The 18,476-nt window shown below is 49.1% G+C and overlaps 1 protein-coding gene across 5 annotated transcripts in view; it reads right to left on the bottom strand.

Moving 5' to 3' along the window:
* Window positions 1-11,242: 11,242 nt before the first annotated feature.
* Window positions 11,243-18,476, bottom strand: part of ZNF697 (zinc finger protein 697) — a 33,423-nt gene continuing 26,189 nt past the window's right edge. For all 5 annotated transcript variants that reach the window (XM_043459475.1, XM_043459483.1, XM_043459468.1 and 2 more), the window contains 2 exons: window positions 17,810-18,090; window positions 11,243-15,954 (listed from right to left, as the gene is read on the bottom strand). In XM_043459475.1, the coding sequence (XP_043315410.1) occupies window positions 14,546-15,954; window positions 17,810-18,090 (1,690 nt within the window). In that variant the 3' untranslated portion in view covers window positions 11,243-14,545. The remainder of the gene's footprint in view (window positions 15,955-17,809; window positions 18,091-18,476) is intronic.

The following is an 18,476-nucleotide window of genomic DNA, read 5'->3' as shown; positions in this document are numbered from 1 at the left end:
GGAAGTTGTGGTTTACGTGAATACATTCTCTTTTGTTCTCCCTTCCATTTCCAGATATCAGCCTTTTCTATTCAGAGAAGCAGCGTGGGACCGGGTTGGGCAGAGTGTTGGGAGGTGGACAATAGGGTTGATGAGGACTTACTATGTTTCAGGCACCTACTGAATGACTCACATATATCACTCATTTAACCCTCACCAGAAACCTACGAGGTAGGGATGACTGACTATTCCCTCTTATGAATAAAGAAACATGCTCACAATCACACTAACTAGTGAGAGACTGGGACATTTAACCCAGATAAACTTGAGAACACTTATCTGCCACTGAAGTGTGTCTGCTGCTGGCGAATGAGCTGTAGGGTGCAGCGGGAACACTGGACATGGGGTACTGATTCTTGGGAGCGCCCAGATCTCTTGGGTCACCTCCTTCTTACCCGGTCCTGTGCAGGAGACACCCTAGGGCCAAGGAAAGCCCCTCACGGAATCTGGGAGGTTTCCCTACCCTTGGCAGCTGGGAGGAGAGGGAGACACAGAGGTGCAGCCAGCTCCACGGCTAGTGCCAGCGTCCTTGAAGGTCCTAGAACACACTTGGATGTATGTGTGTCTTGGCCACTCTGGTAACTCAGAAGCAAATAATCCCATGTTCTTTCAAATCACACAATGAAGCCACATGACGGGGTCCCAGGCAAGTAAAGGGAACAGATGTGAATGTCCCTGAAAATGTCTTTCCCACTCGGTGCCAAAGTCAAGATTTAGCTCCTCCAGATTTAGCTCCTGCTCCTCCTCCTCCTTCCTCCTCCCCATCTCTCCCTCACCCTGACTCCTCTCTTCCCTCCCCTCTCTCAGCCTCTGTTCCTTTCCTCCATCTCTCCCGAGCCTCTAGCCCTCTCATTCTTCTCAGTTTCCCCAAGGAAGGGAGGCCAATCGAGACATGTTTGGGGACTTAAATGATGACACGCTCATTAACTGACTGGAGGACAAGCAGTCAAAAGAGACACTGTCAGACCATCAAGGACCGTGTGACCCGCAGCAGGAGAGGAGGTGGCCTGGGGGGTCAGGGGCAGGGAGGTGGGGCTGTCTCTTCTAGACCAGGGGGTCGCCTGTCTTTGTGAGCCCCGGCCACAACAAGAGTCACGCCCAACACCAAGATGGCCTCTCTCTTACCCAAGGAATTTGCAGATTATGAATTCAGTTGAATTTGATACCGCGAAGCTCGTTTAAGTATTCACTCTTAAGGAGAAAAGGGAAAAAGCACTCTGGCTGGGAGAAATGGGTTTCTATCACCTTAAAAACCCCAAAGGGGGAAAAAAAAAAACAACCCAAGGGACAGAGGATCAGCCCTGGGAGATCAGTAAATGGTCCCAGGGGTGAGACAAAGTGAGAGATGGAACACCCGCTTCCTGCCTTCCCCCAGGACACAAAACACAAGAGGCAGCCTCTGTCCAGCCGGGTACGATGTGCAAACCCTCATATGTTTATGCCGATAAGGAAGGAAGGAAAGGAGGGTGGTGGAGTCTGAGACAAAAATTCCCTCTGGCCGTTTTCAGTCTCATGAAATCCCACAAACATAAACCCGCCAGAGCTGTCCTCCCAGGGGAGGGAGGTGGCATTGTCACCAAAGGGCAAGCGGGGTTGGTGTGAGAGAAGAAAGAGGAGAGCGGATCTGGCCGGCTGTTGGTCTCCACTGAATAAGCTAAAGAGACCTGGCAGTGCTTTGACCAACGAAGCCGCGTCCTTACGGACACTGGGCTCCCTGACACCCGCGCGGGGTGGTCCGAGCTCGCGCACAGGAGCCCTCGGTGCACTACGGGGAAGCACCGCACGGGGGCAGCAGAGACCCGGAGGGAAGAGGGAAACCGCCCCGCCGCCCCGCTCCCCGCCCCGCCCGCCCCCCACACCTGGGTGACCGCGTGGGGTACGGCTGAACGAGTGGACGCAAGCCAGCCACGTGCTCAGCCACCAGGTTACTGCTCTGGATACTAGGTCTGCAGAACGGAGCTGAGCAGAAGTTATTGGGAAAAGCCTCAAGGACGAGGTGGGACCGCAGCTAGGTCTTGGAGGAGAGAGCTGGGACTTAGGCAGGAACTGAGTGAGGTGGTCCAGGCAGCGGGAAGCAGCTGAGCAGTGGTCGGAGCAGGCGGGGGCGGCGCTGGGAGAGGGGAGAGGGCGGAGGAGGGGAGAGAGGACCCAGGTCCGCCGGGTGAGAAGGGTTTGCCCGGGGAGATTAGGTAGTTTAGACTGCCCCCCAAGTTTGAGGAGGCAAGCCTCAGAGGGCCGAGATGGAGCTGGCGGGAGGGTGACTGGCCTGGGGAAGGAGGGGCAGAAAAGCGATAAAGGACCTGAAGGGGCTGGAGGAAGGCAGACCACACAGCTGTGGTGGAAACTGCAGGACAACTACAGTATTCCCAGTTACTTTATTAACAAACAGATGAGGACAATGACAAAACCCAACCTCACAATTTCTCCTCTCACAAGAAATCCCAAATACCCCCAAAAGCGTCAAAATCTGAGAGCTCTGGGATTGAGACCTACCTTCTCCCTGAAGGCCTGAATGCTTGTAGGCAGCCTGGCCCACCCCAGAATGGATGGAGCAATTTAAGTCTGCATCACACTTCACATGTACTCTAGGTTTTTTTCCGCAGAAATTTCAGTGTGTTTAATGACAAGTTGCTAACCTGGATCTTGCTGGGGTGTACTGTAATATATGATACATACTCTTATTACCTTGGTAAAATCCAGAAGAAATCTGAATTCAAAAATATATCTAGCCCTGAGGGTTTTGGATAAAAGAAAGGGAACCTCAACCAGCAAAATTATGAACCAAGTATGGTTCTAACACACTTTATATGAGTGTGTGTGCGCTCAGTCGTTCAGTCCTGACTCTGCAGACCCATGGACTGTAGCCTGCCAGGCTCTGCAGCCCGTCTGTGGGATTTCCCAGGCAAGAATACTGGAGTGGTTTGCCACTTCCTCCTCCAGGGGATCTTCCCGACCCAGGGATCAATCTTGCATCTCTTGTGTCTCCTGCATTGGCAGGCAGGTCATGTACCACTAGCACCACCTGTGCCTGCTAAGTCGCTTCAGTCATGTTGAACTCTTTGTGAACCTATGAACCATAGCACATCAGGTTTCTCTGTCCATAGGATTCTCTAGGCAAAAATACTGAGGTGGGTTGCCATCCCCTCCTCCAGTGACTCTTGCCAATTCAGGGATCGAACTTGCATCTCTTTCATCTCCTGCATTGTCAGGCAGGTTCTTTACCCCTAGTGCCATCTGGGAAGTCCCATATATATAATAATACTCAGTCAACATCCAAAAGTAGGTACGCTTATTATCCTAGCCTGATATATGAGGAAATGGAGACAGAGAGGTCAATAACTGGCTCAAGGTCATTCAGCAAGTTATGGTTCAGTTCCAGTAATAAAAAGCTTTTGACTTCAAAGCTCTTACATAAAGATGGCAAACTCACATGCCTGCAGGAGCCAGGTACCATGTGTAAGTGAGGCAGGCAAGAGCTAAGAGGCTTCAGGGAGTGGTGGGGAGTGTGGTGTGCAGGGGAGCACATACTTCATCTCAGGGGGGTAGCAGTCACAGACCCCCCCTCCCATGACTCAAGTGGGAATATACCCCAAATCACCAGATCTTCTGACTCTTCAAGGAAAGCAAAGCTTCCTAATTTTTTATGTGAAATCTTTTGATTTCTAAATACTGTCAACTAATTCTAAATTTTAAAAACAGTGTGAAGACCAGTTCTGGGAATGGGACCAGTGTGGGTTTGTGCTCAAATTTTATGTGTAATAGCTTATTTCTTTAAAAATGGGCAGTGAGGTGTTGAAGGCAATCTGTTCATTTTTGGCGCTAGGTCTTGAGTATATATAACATTATCTTCTGTACTTTTCTGTATGTTTGATATAGGTTATAATTTTTAATACATTAATTTTGATTTTAAAAAAGTTCAAAATAACAAAACAATGGGCTGTGGGCTGGACTGACACCTAAGGCTTCTGGTTTTGCATCTCTGCTCTCAGTCTACTGGAAGCGATTAAAATAGGAGGCACGGTCAGTTCTGTGCACAGTAAAATGTACCAAGTGCCCTTAGAAAGGTAAAATGCTTTTGGAGGGTCCTCTCTGGGTAGGGTACTCCACAGAGCCCTTGCACTGGGCCTTGATGTTGACAGATGGGTAGGACTTCAACAGGCAGAAATGTGGGGGGATGTATGCCAGCCAGAGGCGATAGAGACAGGAAAGATACAGAGGTGAGAGAGGGGAGTCATTTTCAGGCAGCGAAGAGACCCGTGTGGAAAGACCAGATGCGGGAGAGAATGGAGGACACACCTGGAAAAACTTGGTGGGTTCCCTTGGTCACCTATAGGAGACTGCCTTCTTTCCCCTTCCAGAGACCATTTGACATTTAACTACATGTCACATGCCTCACCTTCTCTGGAAAATTAGAACAAGGAGCATGTCTCCATACCTGCCACCTCTCCCCACGCCCCTCAACAACAAATATCAGTAGTCAGACTATGGAATGTGGAGATTATTCAATATGCAACGGGAAACCACTGAAGATTCTTGTTCAGCTGTCCCTGGACGATTACTTTGGCAGCGATGTGTAGGATGGATTGGAAAAGATTAAAAGGCTACTTCAAGAATGTAGGCAAGAAATAAAGGCTTGATTTACATAGTGTTAACAAAGGGAACACACAGGGCAGCTGAGGCCAGCCTGAGGCAGAACAGACACTACTCTGGGCAATGCCTGAGTGAGTACCCCATGTACCCACTTTCTGAAGCCAGAGACCTCAGTGGCCTTCCCTTACTCTCCCTCCAGCCTATCATTCAGTCTTATCGGCTTCACCTCCCAGACACCTCCCGAAGCTGTTGCCTGCCTCCCTGGTAACCCAGCCTGGGTCAGGCCTCCCTGCCTCAGAGTCATTATCCGGAAATTCATTCTCAGTAGTTTTGCCAGAGTTATCCATCCAACATAAAAACTGACCATGTCACTCTCTTCCGTGAAACCATCCAGTGAAGGACCCTCAGGACTCCTAGGATAATCCTGAGTGTCTTAGGACAACATAGAAAGCTTCTCAACAGACTGGTGGTTGCCAAGATGGGAGGAGGAGGGGGAGGATAACTGGTTAGCAGATGTAAGCCTTTATATATAGAAAGGATAAACAACACGGTCTTATTGTAGAGCACAAAGAACTATATTCAATATCCTGTTGCAACCAAACAGGGTTCTTGGCCTGTCCCAATCAATAGAAATTGACTAGAGGCCAGATGAGAAATTCAGGCAAGGCTTTATTGGGGTCCCTGCGGCGGCAAAGGTGAACAAGGACAAACAACACGTTCCCTTGCTTGCTTATTCCCCTGCTGAGGGGGCAAGCTTGTTCTTCTATGGGGTGAGGGTAGGGTGTGTCCAGGGGTCGGGTTTAAGAGGTGGCTTGGGTGTTTTGCCCACCCTTTTGGTGGTATTGCGTGCAGGGGGCATGTTGCTCACCCCCAACTTTTCCTCCAGTTTCTTCAAAAAGTGGCAGTTTTTTTTATTTCTTTGTATCTTTTGGATCTGGAATTTACCCCAACCAAACCACAGCTATTTTTAGTCCCTAGTCCTGTATAGTTCCTTTGTATTTTATTTCTTGAGGAGAGGTGTGTCCAAGTGCAAGCATTGCCACAGTGCAACAAAGTGTCCCAGGTCCCAGGCCTGTCTCACTATTATGAACCATAATGGAAGAATTTTTAAAAATGACTGTGTGTATATATATATATATACATATATTAACACAATGTTGTGTTAATTGCTGCTGTATAGAAGTGGTTCAGTTATGCACACATACATATATACATTTTTATGTAGGTATGTGTATATATATACGCAAATGTACATATGTATGTAGTAGTAGTAGTGTTAAGTCACTCAATTGTGTTCAGCTGTTTGCAACCTCATGGACCGTAGCCCACCAGGCTCCTTTGCCCATGGAATTTTCTAGGCAAGAATACTGGAGTGGGTTGCCATTTCCTCCTTCATGGATATATGTATGTATGTATATTTATATGTACACATATATATACATACACAGATATATATATATATATGTATGTGTGCATAACTGAATCACTTCTCTATAGTAGTAATTAACACAGCATTATAAATCAACTACACTTCAGTTTTAAAAGAAAAAATCTTAAGAGCTAGCCCCTGCCTACCTCTCCAGACTAAATTCCCACCAATCTCTGCCCTGTCTCCAGATTCTCCAACTTTATGCTCCAATAACAGGCCCAGATTGGGAGCTGCTGGCGTGTACCATCTTTTACATATTCCTGTACCAACGCATGGTGCTCCTTCTGCTTTGAGCTCGCCCACCTCTCCTGCCACATCCTTCTCAACTCCTTATTTAACATTCAGTGCTTCCCATTTTATCACCTCTGCACCATGTGGATATCTAATTGCTATTCATATATTCTGCCTCCCTCGCTACACGGTTATATTCTTGAGGGTGAGAACTCACCATGTCATCTCTATGTCCCCTATGCCTGGCCCTCTGTCTGTCACAAAATGGTCACACGATGGACTGATGACACGTGGATGAACAGACAGACAGACAAACACACACAAACAACTGAATTGCTGAGGTGGGGAGTGAAGGGAGGCAGAGGAAATGACAATTCTAGAAAGAATTCAGTGATAATGTCAGGGTTTTAATGAACCTGAAGAAGTTGGACCTTCATTATGAGAATCAGGAAAAAGAGAAGAAACCACACTTCTTCTTAGGGGGTTAGGGGTAGAAATATGAAGAGTGAGTGAGTGATGAGTAAATGAAGAGACTATGAGAGGGAAAAGGCTTTTGTGAAGGAAAAACTTAGCTGCTAAGATTTTAAGGGTTTTAGAAATTAGATACACAACCTGAAACAACCTCATGCCCAGAGTTTTTGTACTACAGAAATAAGGGGATCCTACTTTTACTGAAAAGCTGAACTCATAAGAAAGTCTCCCACTCCCTTAAGTGATTTGGAATGTGTGTGCTCAGTCACATCTCTATTCAACCCCAAGGACCATAGCCCACCAGCCTCCTCTGTCTATAGGATTTCCCAGGCAAGAATACTGCAGTGGGTTGCCATGCCCTCTGCCACGGGATCTTCCTGACCCAGGGATCAAACCTGTGTGTCTCCTGCATTGCAGGTGGATTCTTTACCACAGAGCCACGGGGGAAGCCCAAGTGACTCAGGGTAAGGACAGCTCAATCCCTCAAGCTACAGCAAATGCTTCTTGAAGCATCAAGGCAGGGGACTTCCCTGGTGGCCCAAGTGGTTAAGAATCCACCTGCCAAGGCAGGAAACATGAATTCAGTCCCTGGTTTGGAAAGATCCCACATGCCAAGGGACAAGTAAACCGGTGCACCACAGCTACTAAAGCCCACGTCCCTAGAGCCGGTGCTCCACAAGAAAAGCCACCACAGTGAGAAGCCCTCGCACTCCAACTAGAGAAAGGCCGCATGTAGCAACGAAGACCTAGTGCAGCCATAAATAAATAATTTTAAAAAGCATCGGGGGCATCTGGGAGAAGTTCATGGGGGAGTCGTTTTCCTTTGTCATGGCCCAAGATCCCAGAGGTCTTGAGCAGGGAGGGGACCTGGTATTTCAAGGCGTGAAAGAGGTTCATTATGACAGAATGGAGCCTCTGTTGGGATGGAATCCAAGAAAAAGTGGATTGACCACTCTGTTCCCAAGGGCAGGGGGCCCTGATAAGTGATAAGTTAAGTTGCTCAGTCGTGTCTGACTCTGCGATTCCATGAACTATATAGCCAGCCTACCAGCCTCCTCTGTCTATGGAATTTTCCAGGCAAGAGTACTGGAGTGGGTTGCCATTTCCTTTTCCAGGGGATCTTCCCAACCCAGGGGTCGAACCCAGGTCTCCTGCATTGCAGGCAGACACTTTACCATCTGAGCCACAAGGGAAGCCCAGGGGGCCCTGAGGTCAGTCACAAACTCTGGTACAGTCACCAGTCTGTCTTAGAGAACTGAAGCTTCTCATACGCAGTCTTTCCATCATAAACTGAAGAAACTGCACCAGCAAAGTCAGCCCTTCTTCCAAAATAGATGCTGGAGACAGAGGGTGGGCATGAGGTGGGCTACTGGCCCTCCTGGCACAGACCCTGGCCATTAAGGTAGGGAGAGCCTACTCACGGCTGGGGATCTAGAATCCTCCCCCCACCAGCTGGAGTGTGAAGTCCCTGGCAGTTATGAGCAGGGCATCTTCACCGGCATGTGGATTGAGAGGTGACCCGTGCTTGACTTCATGCTCTACTGGGAGGGCCCCCCTTAGATTTTGCAGAGCCCTTAAAATTACACAGCCAGCCCTGATTAGGAACATGTCTTTCAGCAGTGGGCAAAACAGCTCTTGCTTAATCATAGGTATACAGGGAAGGCTGTCTCCTGCAGGGGAAATCAAAGGAGCACCTTCTGCAGATAAATGTCTGCTCTGAATGCTTCCACTGACTCCCTAGTCTCCAGCAACTTGGGGGGCCTGGAACCTTTCAGTTCTTTCAGTCAGGATGAAATCCCTCCAAATACATATGTGGGAATGCCCACCTGAGCACTGCACACACACTGATACCTTTTCAACCTTCTTAAGCATAGGACAACTTGGTACTTGGGACACTTTGTCACCCACCTCTTTGGTTTCCAAAGCTGAGCATCTTGGTCACTGTGATGAGGTGGGTCACCTCATCATAGACGGATACAGAGGGCTGTGAACAGTGTGACTTGGATCCCATTGGGACAGCTGGAAATTGAAAACCAATGGAATGTGTCTGGGGCTAGCAGAAGTGACCTTGAAACACAGGCAGGCAGCAGCGAACTGCAGACCTTGAGCTCCGGCCGGGAAAGACAAGAGCATGACACTCGTCTGCTCAAGCTGGGACCTCCTCCTCTTTCCCTCCGGCAGCAAAATTTAGGAAACAATTTGACTGCCAAGTGCAGCTGAGAAAAAGAGAAATGTGTGGAATTTTGCTTTGTTAAGTGAGCTGAGACAAGGGATGAAGGTCAGAAAGAAAGGAAGGCAGACTTTCTGCAGTTGGCAAATACAGAAGGGCCGGTGGCAGCCAGTGATGCCCCTGGGGCATTATCTGAGGAACAGCAGACAGGCATTTTTCCTGACTCTTACTTATTATCTTTAACTATTTGGGGAAGGCATGTGTGAAACAGGCCTACCAAGAGCAGACAGGCAGCAGAGCCTGCTCTGTCTGACAATACCCTTTGCATCTGACCGGCCCCTCTGTACCCCAAGGCAGACAAAAGGATTTGCGGCTTAGGAGTCTTACCTAACCATAATCCCCAAGGAAGAAAGGAGGTGCTTAATTCATCCTACAGACCTCTCAGTCATGGCTGAGTTTCCATGAAATACCCATTAAAATCACCTGGGAAGCCTTTATAAAATCATGATGTACTTGGACATCACCCCAGACCAGTTAACCAGTGCCTTGAACAGTTTTGTTTGTTTGGGATAGGGTTGTTTTTAAAACTCTCCAGATCCAACCTGTCAATCCTAAAGGAAATCAACCCTGAATATTCATTGGAAGGACTGATGCTGAAGCTCCAATACTTTGGCCACCTGATGGGAAGAGCCGACTCACTAGAAAAGACCCTGATGCTGGGAAAGATCGAAGGTGGGAGAAGGGGGTGACAGAGGATGAGATGGTTGGGTGGCACCACCGATTCAATGAATATGAGTTTGAGTAAACTCTAGGAGATACTGAAGGGCAGGGAAGCCTGGCGTGCTGTAGTCCATGGGGTCACAAAGAGTCAAACATGACTTAGCAACTAACAAGGTAATCCTACTGTGCAGTTAATGTTATATTAAGAAAATCTGTCTGAAATGAATCAAACCTGGAGAATTCCACGTTGATTAGACATACTTTCTCTAACTGGAACATGGATCGAGGCTGCCCTAACTGAAGTCCAGGTTGAGCATCCCCTCAACCATGCATCACCTAAGGCCAGGTTTACTGTTGTGTTCCCATAAGGCACTGAACGCGTACTTCAAATGCTTGGTTTAACATAGCTTCCCGGGGACTAGGAATGAGACTGGTGGTTGCTTCGAGCCAGAATAGTCAGGCTCAGGGAGAAATGCTGCAATCACAAACTGCCTCCTTACAGGACTAGAACCCAGCAGTCGCTGGCCCTGCTCAGCAGCGCAAGGGCTGTGGATATTCACTTGAGGAGGTAGTTGCGATCACGAAAAGAAATTAAGCTGCCTTTCATGCTCTTTTCTATTACTTGAGAACCCCTTCTTTTCAAACTACTGTGTCATTGTTTTCAGGGATGGAGACTAGCTAGAAAATACTTTGAGCAAGTTTAGTCTAGCTGATAAGTTGCATTCCATATTATCTGGAGTCATTAAGCTATATTTTTGAAAACTGGGTGAAAGAAAATACTTTGTTGTGTGATTCAGGAATACAGTTTTTACAGATCAGAAATGGTACCTGAAACTGCTTCCCTCCTCTGTCACTGTAGTCCTGCCTACTGCCAAAAATCCCCACAGATTGCTTCTTACAAGGAATGAAGACAGATCTTTGGAAATTGCTACAACAGTATAAAATTAACACATTCCCAACCGCCCAAAGCCACATTAGTGCAGAAATGTTGCTCTGAACTATTGGTGAGAATGGGCAGACTACTTAAGACATCAGCCAATTCCAGAATGATCTAGGATCCACCTAGACATTCTAAATCAGGAGTGAGCAGACACTTTCTGTAAAGATTCAGGTGGTAAATATCTTGGGATCGTGGGTCACATAGCCTCTGTCACAACCACTCAACCTTGCCATTTAGTGCACAAGCAGCCATAGACACGATGTAAAGAAGGCTAAGTAGAATTGCACCCCAATAATTTTTTTAAAAAATATTTATTTGTCTTTGTTGGGTCTTAGTTTCAGCACTCAGGATCTTTTGCTGCAGTGTTTTTTTTGTGGTTGTTTTTTTTTTTTTTTGCTACTTGGGCTCTCCAGTTGTGGTGGGATCTTAGTTCCCTGACCGGGGATCACACCGAGTCCTCTGCATTGAAAGGTGGATTCTTAACCACGGGACCACCAGGGAAGTCTCCCAACAAAATTTTATTCACACAAAGAGGGGCTGGATTTGGCTTCTTGCTGACCCTTGTTCTACCAGAGCATAACTTCCATAGATTGAACTGAGTGCTATTTAATGGGTGACAAGTGCTATTTAATGGGTAAAGAAGAAAGACTGACATGGTAAAAGACTGATCTGGATTTAATGACAAATATTCCATATTGGTTGCTGAACACCAGAATGCTGTCCAAGGAACCATCATTTAAATAAAACAACCTGAAAATAAGGTAATTCTCACATACACAAGCACACATTCACACAAAACCTGTTACTTTTAGGATCATTAAATTATTCACTATTATAACAAACAGTTGTAAAATAACATTACAGTGAAGGAAAATGTGCACAAACTTCAGAAACACAGTTCCGATTGTCTATGAACACAGGTTCTTAATTTGTACTTTTTCACATATGTATAGCCTCAGGATTTTAAAGAGGCCACATGGCTCAAGGGGTTAACTTATCTTCTTCCAACTCAGAGCTCAATATTTAATCAAGCCATGTAACCTATTTAAACCTGCTCTCTGTTCTCAGAAAAGTGCAGCCTGCACTTGACCCAGCTCCCCAGGAAACAAATGATACATTTGCCTCCACCATCATGAATGAGTTGGTAGAAGGAGTCTTCAGATGAACATTTTTAAGGGTGAACCACAGTTACCAGGGTTTGCTTTAGAAATACTAATTTTCTAGAACTAAATATAAGAAACTTCCTGAATGCATTTAACCTCACTTAATGCAGCTATGTTCCCTGAAGAATTGTAAGGAAAATGGAATCACATCTTAGATGCACCATGAGCAGGGAACTGGTGGCTGGACTGTTTTCTTTTGCTAAGGGATGCACTCATAGAAGGGATCCTGAAGTAGTAGCTGGCTTTCTTATCTATGGTAACTGAAAGAACAGAGGAGGTCAGTGACATCCAGAGATTTCCGCTGCCAGTAAATTACTGAACATTAGTTTCAGCCTCCTCTTCCCATTGAACCCATGCTCGAGAGCTGCTGCAGATGAGACTGCAATAGTATGAAAATGTCAGCAAAAGACCAAGTGACCCAGAATGCGGATCATAAACCCATGAATAACCAAAAGTTGGATGAGATTTCATAGGCACAGACTTGAAAGAACTTAAAACAGCTGGAAGAGGTAGATGTGCATTTAAAAAAAAAAAAAAAAAAGGAATAAGATTACCTACAAATTGGCTATATTATTTTCATGTGAGTCTTATACACTTAGTATTCAGACTTCAAGAGTCAGAATAAATAATGGACACTTGCTTTGCTCAGATTACTCTCAACCAAAATAAAAAGGAATTAGTATCTTCCAAAACTATCTATAGTTTAAAAATCTATTTGCATTTGTGAATAACAATAAACCAATTTAGAGAGTAAGATCAACAGGCATTATACAAACCCAGATTTCTCAGGATTTTTTTTTAAGTGTTATGATGGCAAAAACATGCTTTCCTACAGTCCCCAAAGAAGTTCTTTGCTAAAATACAACTGACCAAGTATAACCTACCAGCATCCATACAAAGTTTGCTAAAAGACAAAAACGATCTTGTGGATTTTTTTTTCCTTGTCAAGTGTGTCCAACAGGTTGTGAAGATGCTTTCATGAAAAGTAGAGGGTAACAATCACTAATAAAACAAAACCGCTTTCCACAACTCTACCTTCTAAAGGCTAACCTACGGGAGGGATTTTCAGCATAGGTAACTGAAGTCTATACAAGAGTCATCTATAGCCCCGACTAGAAATGGAACAGATCTAGGACACTCTAATTACATGACAAAGACCAGCTTTGTCAACAAGGACATCTTTGGCCCTTCTAGACTAGCCTTAAGTTTTTCCATCAAGCATAAGAATTTTCAGTGTCCTTATTATATAAATCACAACAGGTGAGTCTTCCTAGCAGCTGAACTAGAGAGCACAATAGGTCAGACCCGCCTATCCACACTGCTGTCTGCCTCTCTTCAGAACCGCCTGTCGCATTCCTGTCCCCTGGCCTTCCCTAAGACAGGGGTCATAATACTGTCCTACCTCACAAAGATGTGAGAAACAACTAACAATCATTCAAAAGCATGAAGCACTTTACAAATACAAAAGTGCTATTTTGGCATGTACAGAACCACCAGACAACATTCATTGCTTGTGCTATTTGGCAATTTTGCATCCATACCTATCCCTGCTTGTGCCCTCCTTGTGTAGTCTTGAGTTTTCTACTGTGCCTCCCTGTGTAGGAAAGAGAAATTTCTGCTCAGACTAGAGCCCGTAACCATATGGGTGGAGGTGGGAGTTGGGATAGCTCCCCAGTCACTGCAGAGGGGGAGAGGTACACAGATACCCATGAGACACAGGAGCCTTGCGCCCCAGCACGGGAACATCTTGCTTTCCTGGATTTCTCCCAGAAGGCCAGCAAAACTCTGAGCAAACTGACTTTTGCAGCAGGTCACTAGGGTCACCATTAATGGCCCGAGTTTCACTTGAAACAAGCATCAAGCTGACCTGGGAAAGGAAAAGAAACACATGGCTGGCCATTTCCCAGCACTTAAAGACCACAGAGGAGACCTGAAAGAACACTGGGCCTGGATCACACCTGCCACCGGGGGCGGGGGTATTCATCCACATAGACCACCCTAACCCTGCATGAAGCTAGATTACTTTAAAGTAGCAAAGAACCAGGAGCAGTACCAAGCGCTCCCTGATCTGAAAACCAGTTACAAATGAATTTCTAAACCTCAGAGCTTCTGCCCTGGAAATGAGGGTGTGTAGCTGAAAATTCTGCCCAGTTTCCCCTGGACGTCTCAAAATAGCAGCTAGCTGTGGCTCAGAGAAAGGAAGGGAAGAGTACACAAAATATCCACTCCTGTAGGACTGACAAAGTTCCTCTACTTTTTGTGGGACTGCAGCTGATGTGGGGGGAACAGGGCAAACAGTGGCTTAATACCTGGTGAAGCCAGGATAGAATTACTCATACCTGCCTTTGATTTTATCCCATAACTCTCACTCCATCCACACCCACTCCCTGCTTCCCAGAGGCCATCACGGCCCAACCTACTGTGTTGCCTGCCATCTGTAGCCTCCCCCACCCCATATCTCCTCTTCCTGTAAGTCCTCAAAATGCCTGCTCCTCCACACTCTTGACTCCCTACAGCGTGCATTTGATGAAATCACCACGCTCAAGCACATCTCCCAAACATTTCACCGTTAGGGAGGAGGCAGGCAAAATACAGCACCTCCCAAAGAACAACTCTTATTCAACCCACCCCTTCGGGACTCCTAACACCTAAAAGGCTCCGCAGTCGTTCTCAGATTGTGCCTCCCGCCCCCCTTCCCCGTCTGTTTCTATAGGGTCTGTCCCCAGGACACCTAGTCCCCACGTGATCTCCCACCCCCGCCCCGCCCCGGGCAGCCTCCGTTGGGCCCAGCCCTAACACAGGTGCAGCTTCTGATGCTGCGCCAAGTGCGTCTTGTAGCGGAAGCCCTTGCCACAACCCGCGCACTTGTGCGGCTTGTTGCCCGTGTGGATGCGGCGGTGGCGGATCAGGTGTGAGCTCTGGATGAAGCTCTTGCCGCACTCGATGCACGTGTAGGGCTTCTCGCCCGTGTGCGTGCGCTGGTGCTGCGTGAGCGTGGAGAAGTCGCTGAAGCGCTTCTCGCACTGGCCGCAGCGGAAGGGCTTCTCGCCCGTGTGCACGCGCAGGTGGTTCACCAGGTGCGAGTTGCGCCCGAAGCCTTTGCCGCACTCGCGGCACACGTAGGGCCGCTCGCCCGAGTGCGTGCGCTTGTGCGTGAAGAGGTGCGAGCTGACGCTGAAGGTCTCCCCGCACTCGGAGCACATGTAGGGCTTCTCGCCCGTGTGCACGCGCTGGTGCTTCACCAGGTCCGAGCGCCAGCTGAAGCGCTTGCCGCACTCGCCGCAGCCGTGGGGCTTCTCGCCCGTGTGGATGCGCTGGTGGTTGGCCAGGTGCGAGCGGCGCACGAAGCCCTTGCCGCACTCCCCGCAGGCGAAGGGCCGCAGCGCCGCCGGCCCCGCGCCGCTGGCCGCCGCGTGCGCGCGCCGGTGGCTCAGCAGGTGCGAGCTGAGGCTGAAGGCCTCGCCGCACTCGGGGCACGGGTAGGGCTTCTCGCCCGTGTGCAGCCGCCGGTGCTTGAGCAGGTCGGCGCGCCAGCTGAAGCTCTTGCCGCAGTCGGCGCACAGGTTGGGCCGCTCGCCCGTGTGTAGCCGCAGGTGGTTGGTCAGGTAGGTGTTGCGGCTGAAGCCTTTGCCGCACTCCCCGCAGCGGAAGGGCTTCTCGCGCGGGGGCCGGGCCAGCGCCGGCCCTGCCGCGAAGCCCCCGCCCACACCCATCATCCCCACCACCGCTTCGCACTCGCCCGCGAAGCCGAAGGGTTCCAGGCTGGCGGCCGCGGCGGCCTCGGCCAGGCGGTGGATGCGCTGGTGCTGCAGGAAGGCGGCGCCGGGGCTGAAGCTCTCCCCGCAGTCGGGGCAGATGGTGGGCGCGTCCATGATGCTGGCCATCAGGCTGTCGAGCTCGCCGAGGTCCATGGACATGGGGTGGTGGAGGCGGCGGAAACGGCGGTGGGCAGGCTTGTCGCCCCGGTGCCGACTCCCCAGGGAGAGATGCCGCCTCCAGGGAAGCACGGCGGGGGGCGGCTGCTCCTCTTCCTCCTCTAGCCGGTTCTCCCCTGCGCTCTCCTCTTCCTCCTCTTCCTGGGGGCTCCGGGAAATGCTGTCGGACTCAGACAGCCCTGGGAACATGGCCATCTCAGCTACGCCAGATTGGTCTTCCTTTTCCACAGGGCCTGCAACCCCATCTTCCTCGCTCAGCAGCCCCTCTGCAACAGAAAAGGCGGCCATGGGGGTGACTACGCTTGGCGCTCAAGTGGTAAACCCAGAGGAAGCCTGTCACAGAGTGTGGGCCACAGGTAAATCTCCCCCGGGACCTCTTAATATGTCTCTCCAAGATCCCTGCCCACTCAACCCCCAATTCAGCCTCCTTCCCACCTGGAGACTCAGGGATGGCCTAAAGCGAGAGCGCTCATCTGACCCTTGCCTCTCCAGTTCTTCAAGCAGCTGTGTTTGGGCCTAGGCCCCACCACTGGACCTGGGGCTCTGCTCAGCGTGGCCGCCTGAAGCCCTGGCGGCGCGCTTGAGATGGTCAACTCTGGGCCAGGCGGGACTTTCTGTGATCTCAGAAGAGATTGCTCCACTCTATGAGCCACCAATCCCTTTCAAGGCCCTAGCCTCAAAAGACAAGATCACTCTGGCCAACCACAAGAACCACCTGGCCTAACTCACTGGTCTGTTTTTTAGTATGATTGGTCAGTCTGCAACAGCTTAAGGTGGAACAACAAACCAAACACATCTCAACTTAAGGGCTTTTCTCCTGTGTGTGTTTGGGGCGGGGGGCGGGGAATGGGTGGGGAGTAGGGAAAAGGGGAGGTGAAGGCAGGATCTGGAGCTAGCTGGTGAGTCCAGCCTGGAGGCTGACCCGGAACACACATCTATCTGCCTCTGGCTGCTTATCCCCAGGCATGTGAAAGACATTCTGTGCACTGCAGGGGAGGGCACAGGGGGTCTGGGAGGTGTCCTGGGGAAGAACTGTCACCTCAGGATCCCGATTGTAAGGTATTTCAGCTCATTTCAGTTCCCAGGGCATGAGCAGGATCAAGCAACAAAAGCCCAAAGATGGAACCAAGGAAGTGGATGGAGGCCCAGTATTCTCTTTCCAGATGAAGAACAGCAAAGATTTAGGAGAGCCCTTGGGCACTTTGGGTATTAGCCATGTGAACCCAGGCAAGTCTCTTACCGTTGGGTTTATTTATCTGCAAGCAGGGATGATGACTGTAACTGTAAACATCTGGATCTGTGCTAAGCAACTCATATAACTCTCCAGCAACCTCAGGATGGTAGGACCCAGTATTACCTGCGCTCCTTCTTGTGCTGTTAACAAGTGTCATTTTATAGCAATATTTTGTATTATAAAGTGCACGCCAGTGAGTTACCCTCTTCACCCTTGTTTACCAGCTACAGTTCCTCCCCAGACCAGACTAAAGAAAAGAGATGTTCCTCAGACTTAAGATGGTGTGTGTACCATCACTCAGTCATGCCCGACTCTGTGACCCCATGTACTTTAGTCCGCCGGGTTCCTCTGTCCATGGGATTTCCCAGGCAACAATACTGGAGCGGGTTGCCATTTTCCTGCTCCAGGGCATCTTCCTGACCCAGGGATCTAACCTGTGTCTGTTTGCATTTCCCGCACTGGCAGGCAGATTCTTGACCACTGCACCACCTGGAAAGATGCTGTAAGGCGGTACAGAATCTGCTTAATGGTCTCCGACAGAGGAGCCTGGTAGGTTGCAGTCCATGGGGTCGCTAAGAGTCGGACACGACAGAGCGACTTCACTTTCACTTTTCACCTTCATGCACTGGAGAAGGAAATGGCAACCCACTCCAATGTTCTTGCCTGGAGAATCCCAGGGACGGGGGAGCCTGGTGGGCTGCCGTCTATGGGGTCGCACAGAGTTGGACACAACTGAAGCGACTTAGCACCAGCAGCAGCTAGAAAGCTGCCTCCTAAGAATGCTGCCCCTGATTATCACTCTGAAGGAACTAGAAAACAATGTGAATGGGGCAGAAAACAATGTGAATGGGGCAACTTCCATGGAAATTCCCCAGCTCTTTGCTCACCTGTGCAGATGTTAGACATCAGTTCCCTGTCCTCTGAGCGTCCTCTCAGAGCTTCATCCTGTGGGTTGGAGCCCATCTCCTGCTCCAGGTGGCCTTCTCTCTTGTCTGCATCCTGTGGGTTAGAGCCCATTCCTCTCTCGTCTGGGTCCCCTTCCCTGTCTTCACAGTTCTCAAAATCAGAGCCCATGCCCTTGTCTTGCGAGTCCTGGGCTTCACACACACCCTGTTTGTCTTCTTGTTCCATCCAGGAAGAACAGGATGAGGGAGGTGACCAGGGATACCTGCTCCAGACAAAACAAACACAGATCAAGATCATGTGGGTCTGGCCTCATCCCCTCACCAGGTCTGGCTTTGATTGCCGTGAAAATTGATGGCACAGTCCAATAAAATGTATAGAGTTCCAAGCCCTAGATGGCAGATCCTAGAGGCTCCCATTTCATGATTTAAAGTAAATAGAATCAACTGAAAAGGAAGCTGGTCTGGATGGCAGAGGAACAGTGGTAACTCATGGGGCCACATGCCAAATGTCACCAGATTACAGTCGATCCGCTTCCATCTATGAAATGGATGGGTTTCCCTGGTGGCTCATACGGTTAAGAATCTGCCTGCAATTCAGGAGACCCGAATTCAATCTCTGGGTTGGGAAGATACCCTGACCAGAGAAGGG

The sequence above is a fragment of the Cervus canadensis genome, chromosome 2 (assembly GCF_019320065.1).
Source record: "Cervus canadensis isolate Bull #8, Minnesota chromosome 2, ASM1932006v1, whole genome shotgun sequence".
NCBI lineage: Eukaryota > Metazoa > Chordata > Mammalia > Artiodactyla > Cervidae > Cervus > Cervus canadensis.
The sequence above is the reverse complement of the archived record's forward strand: the minus strand, read 5'-3'. Positions and strand labels throughout refer to the sequence as shown.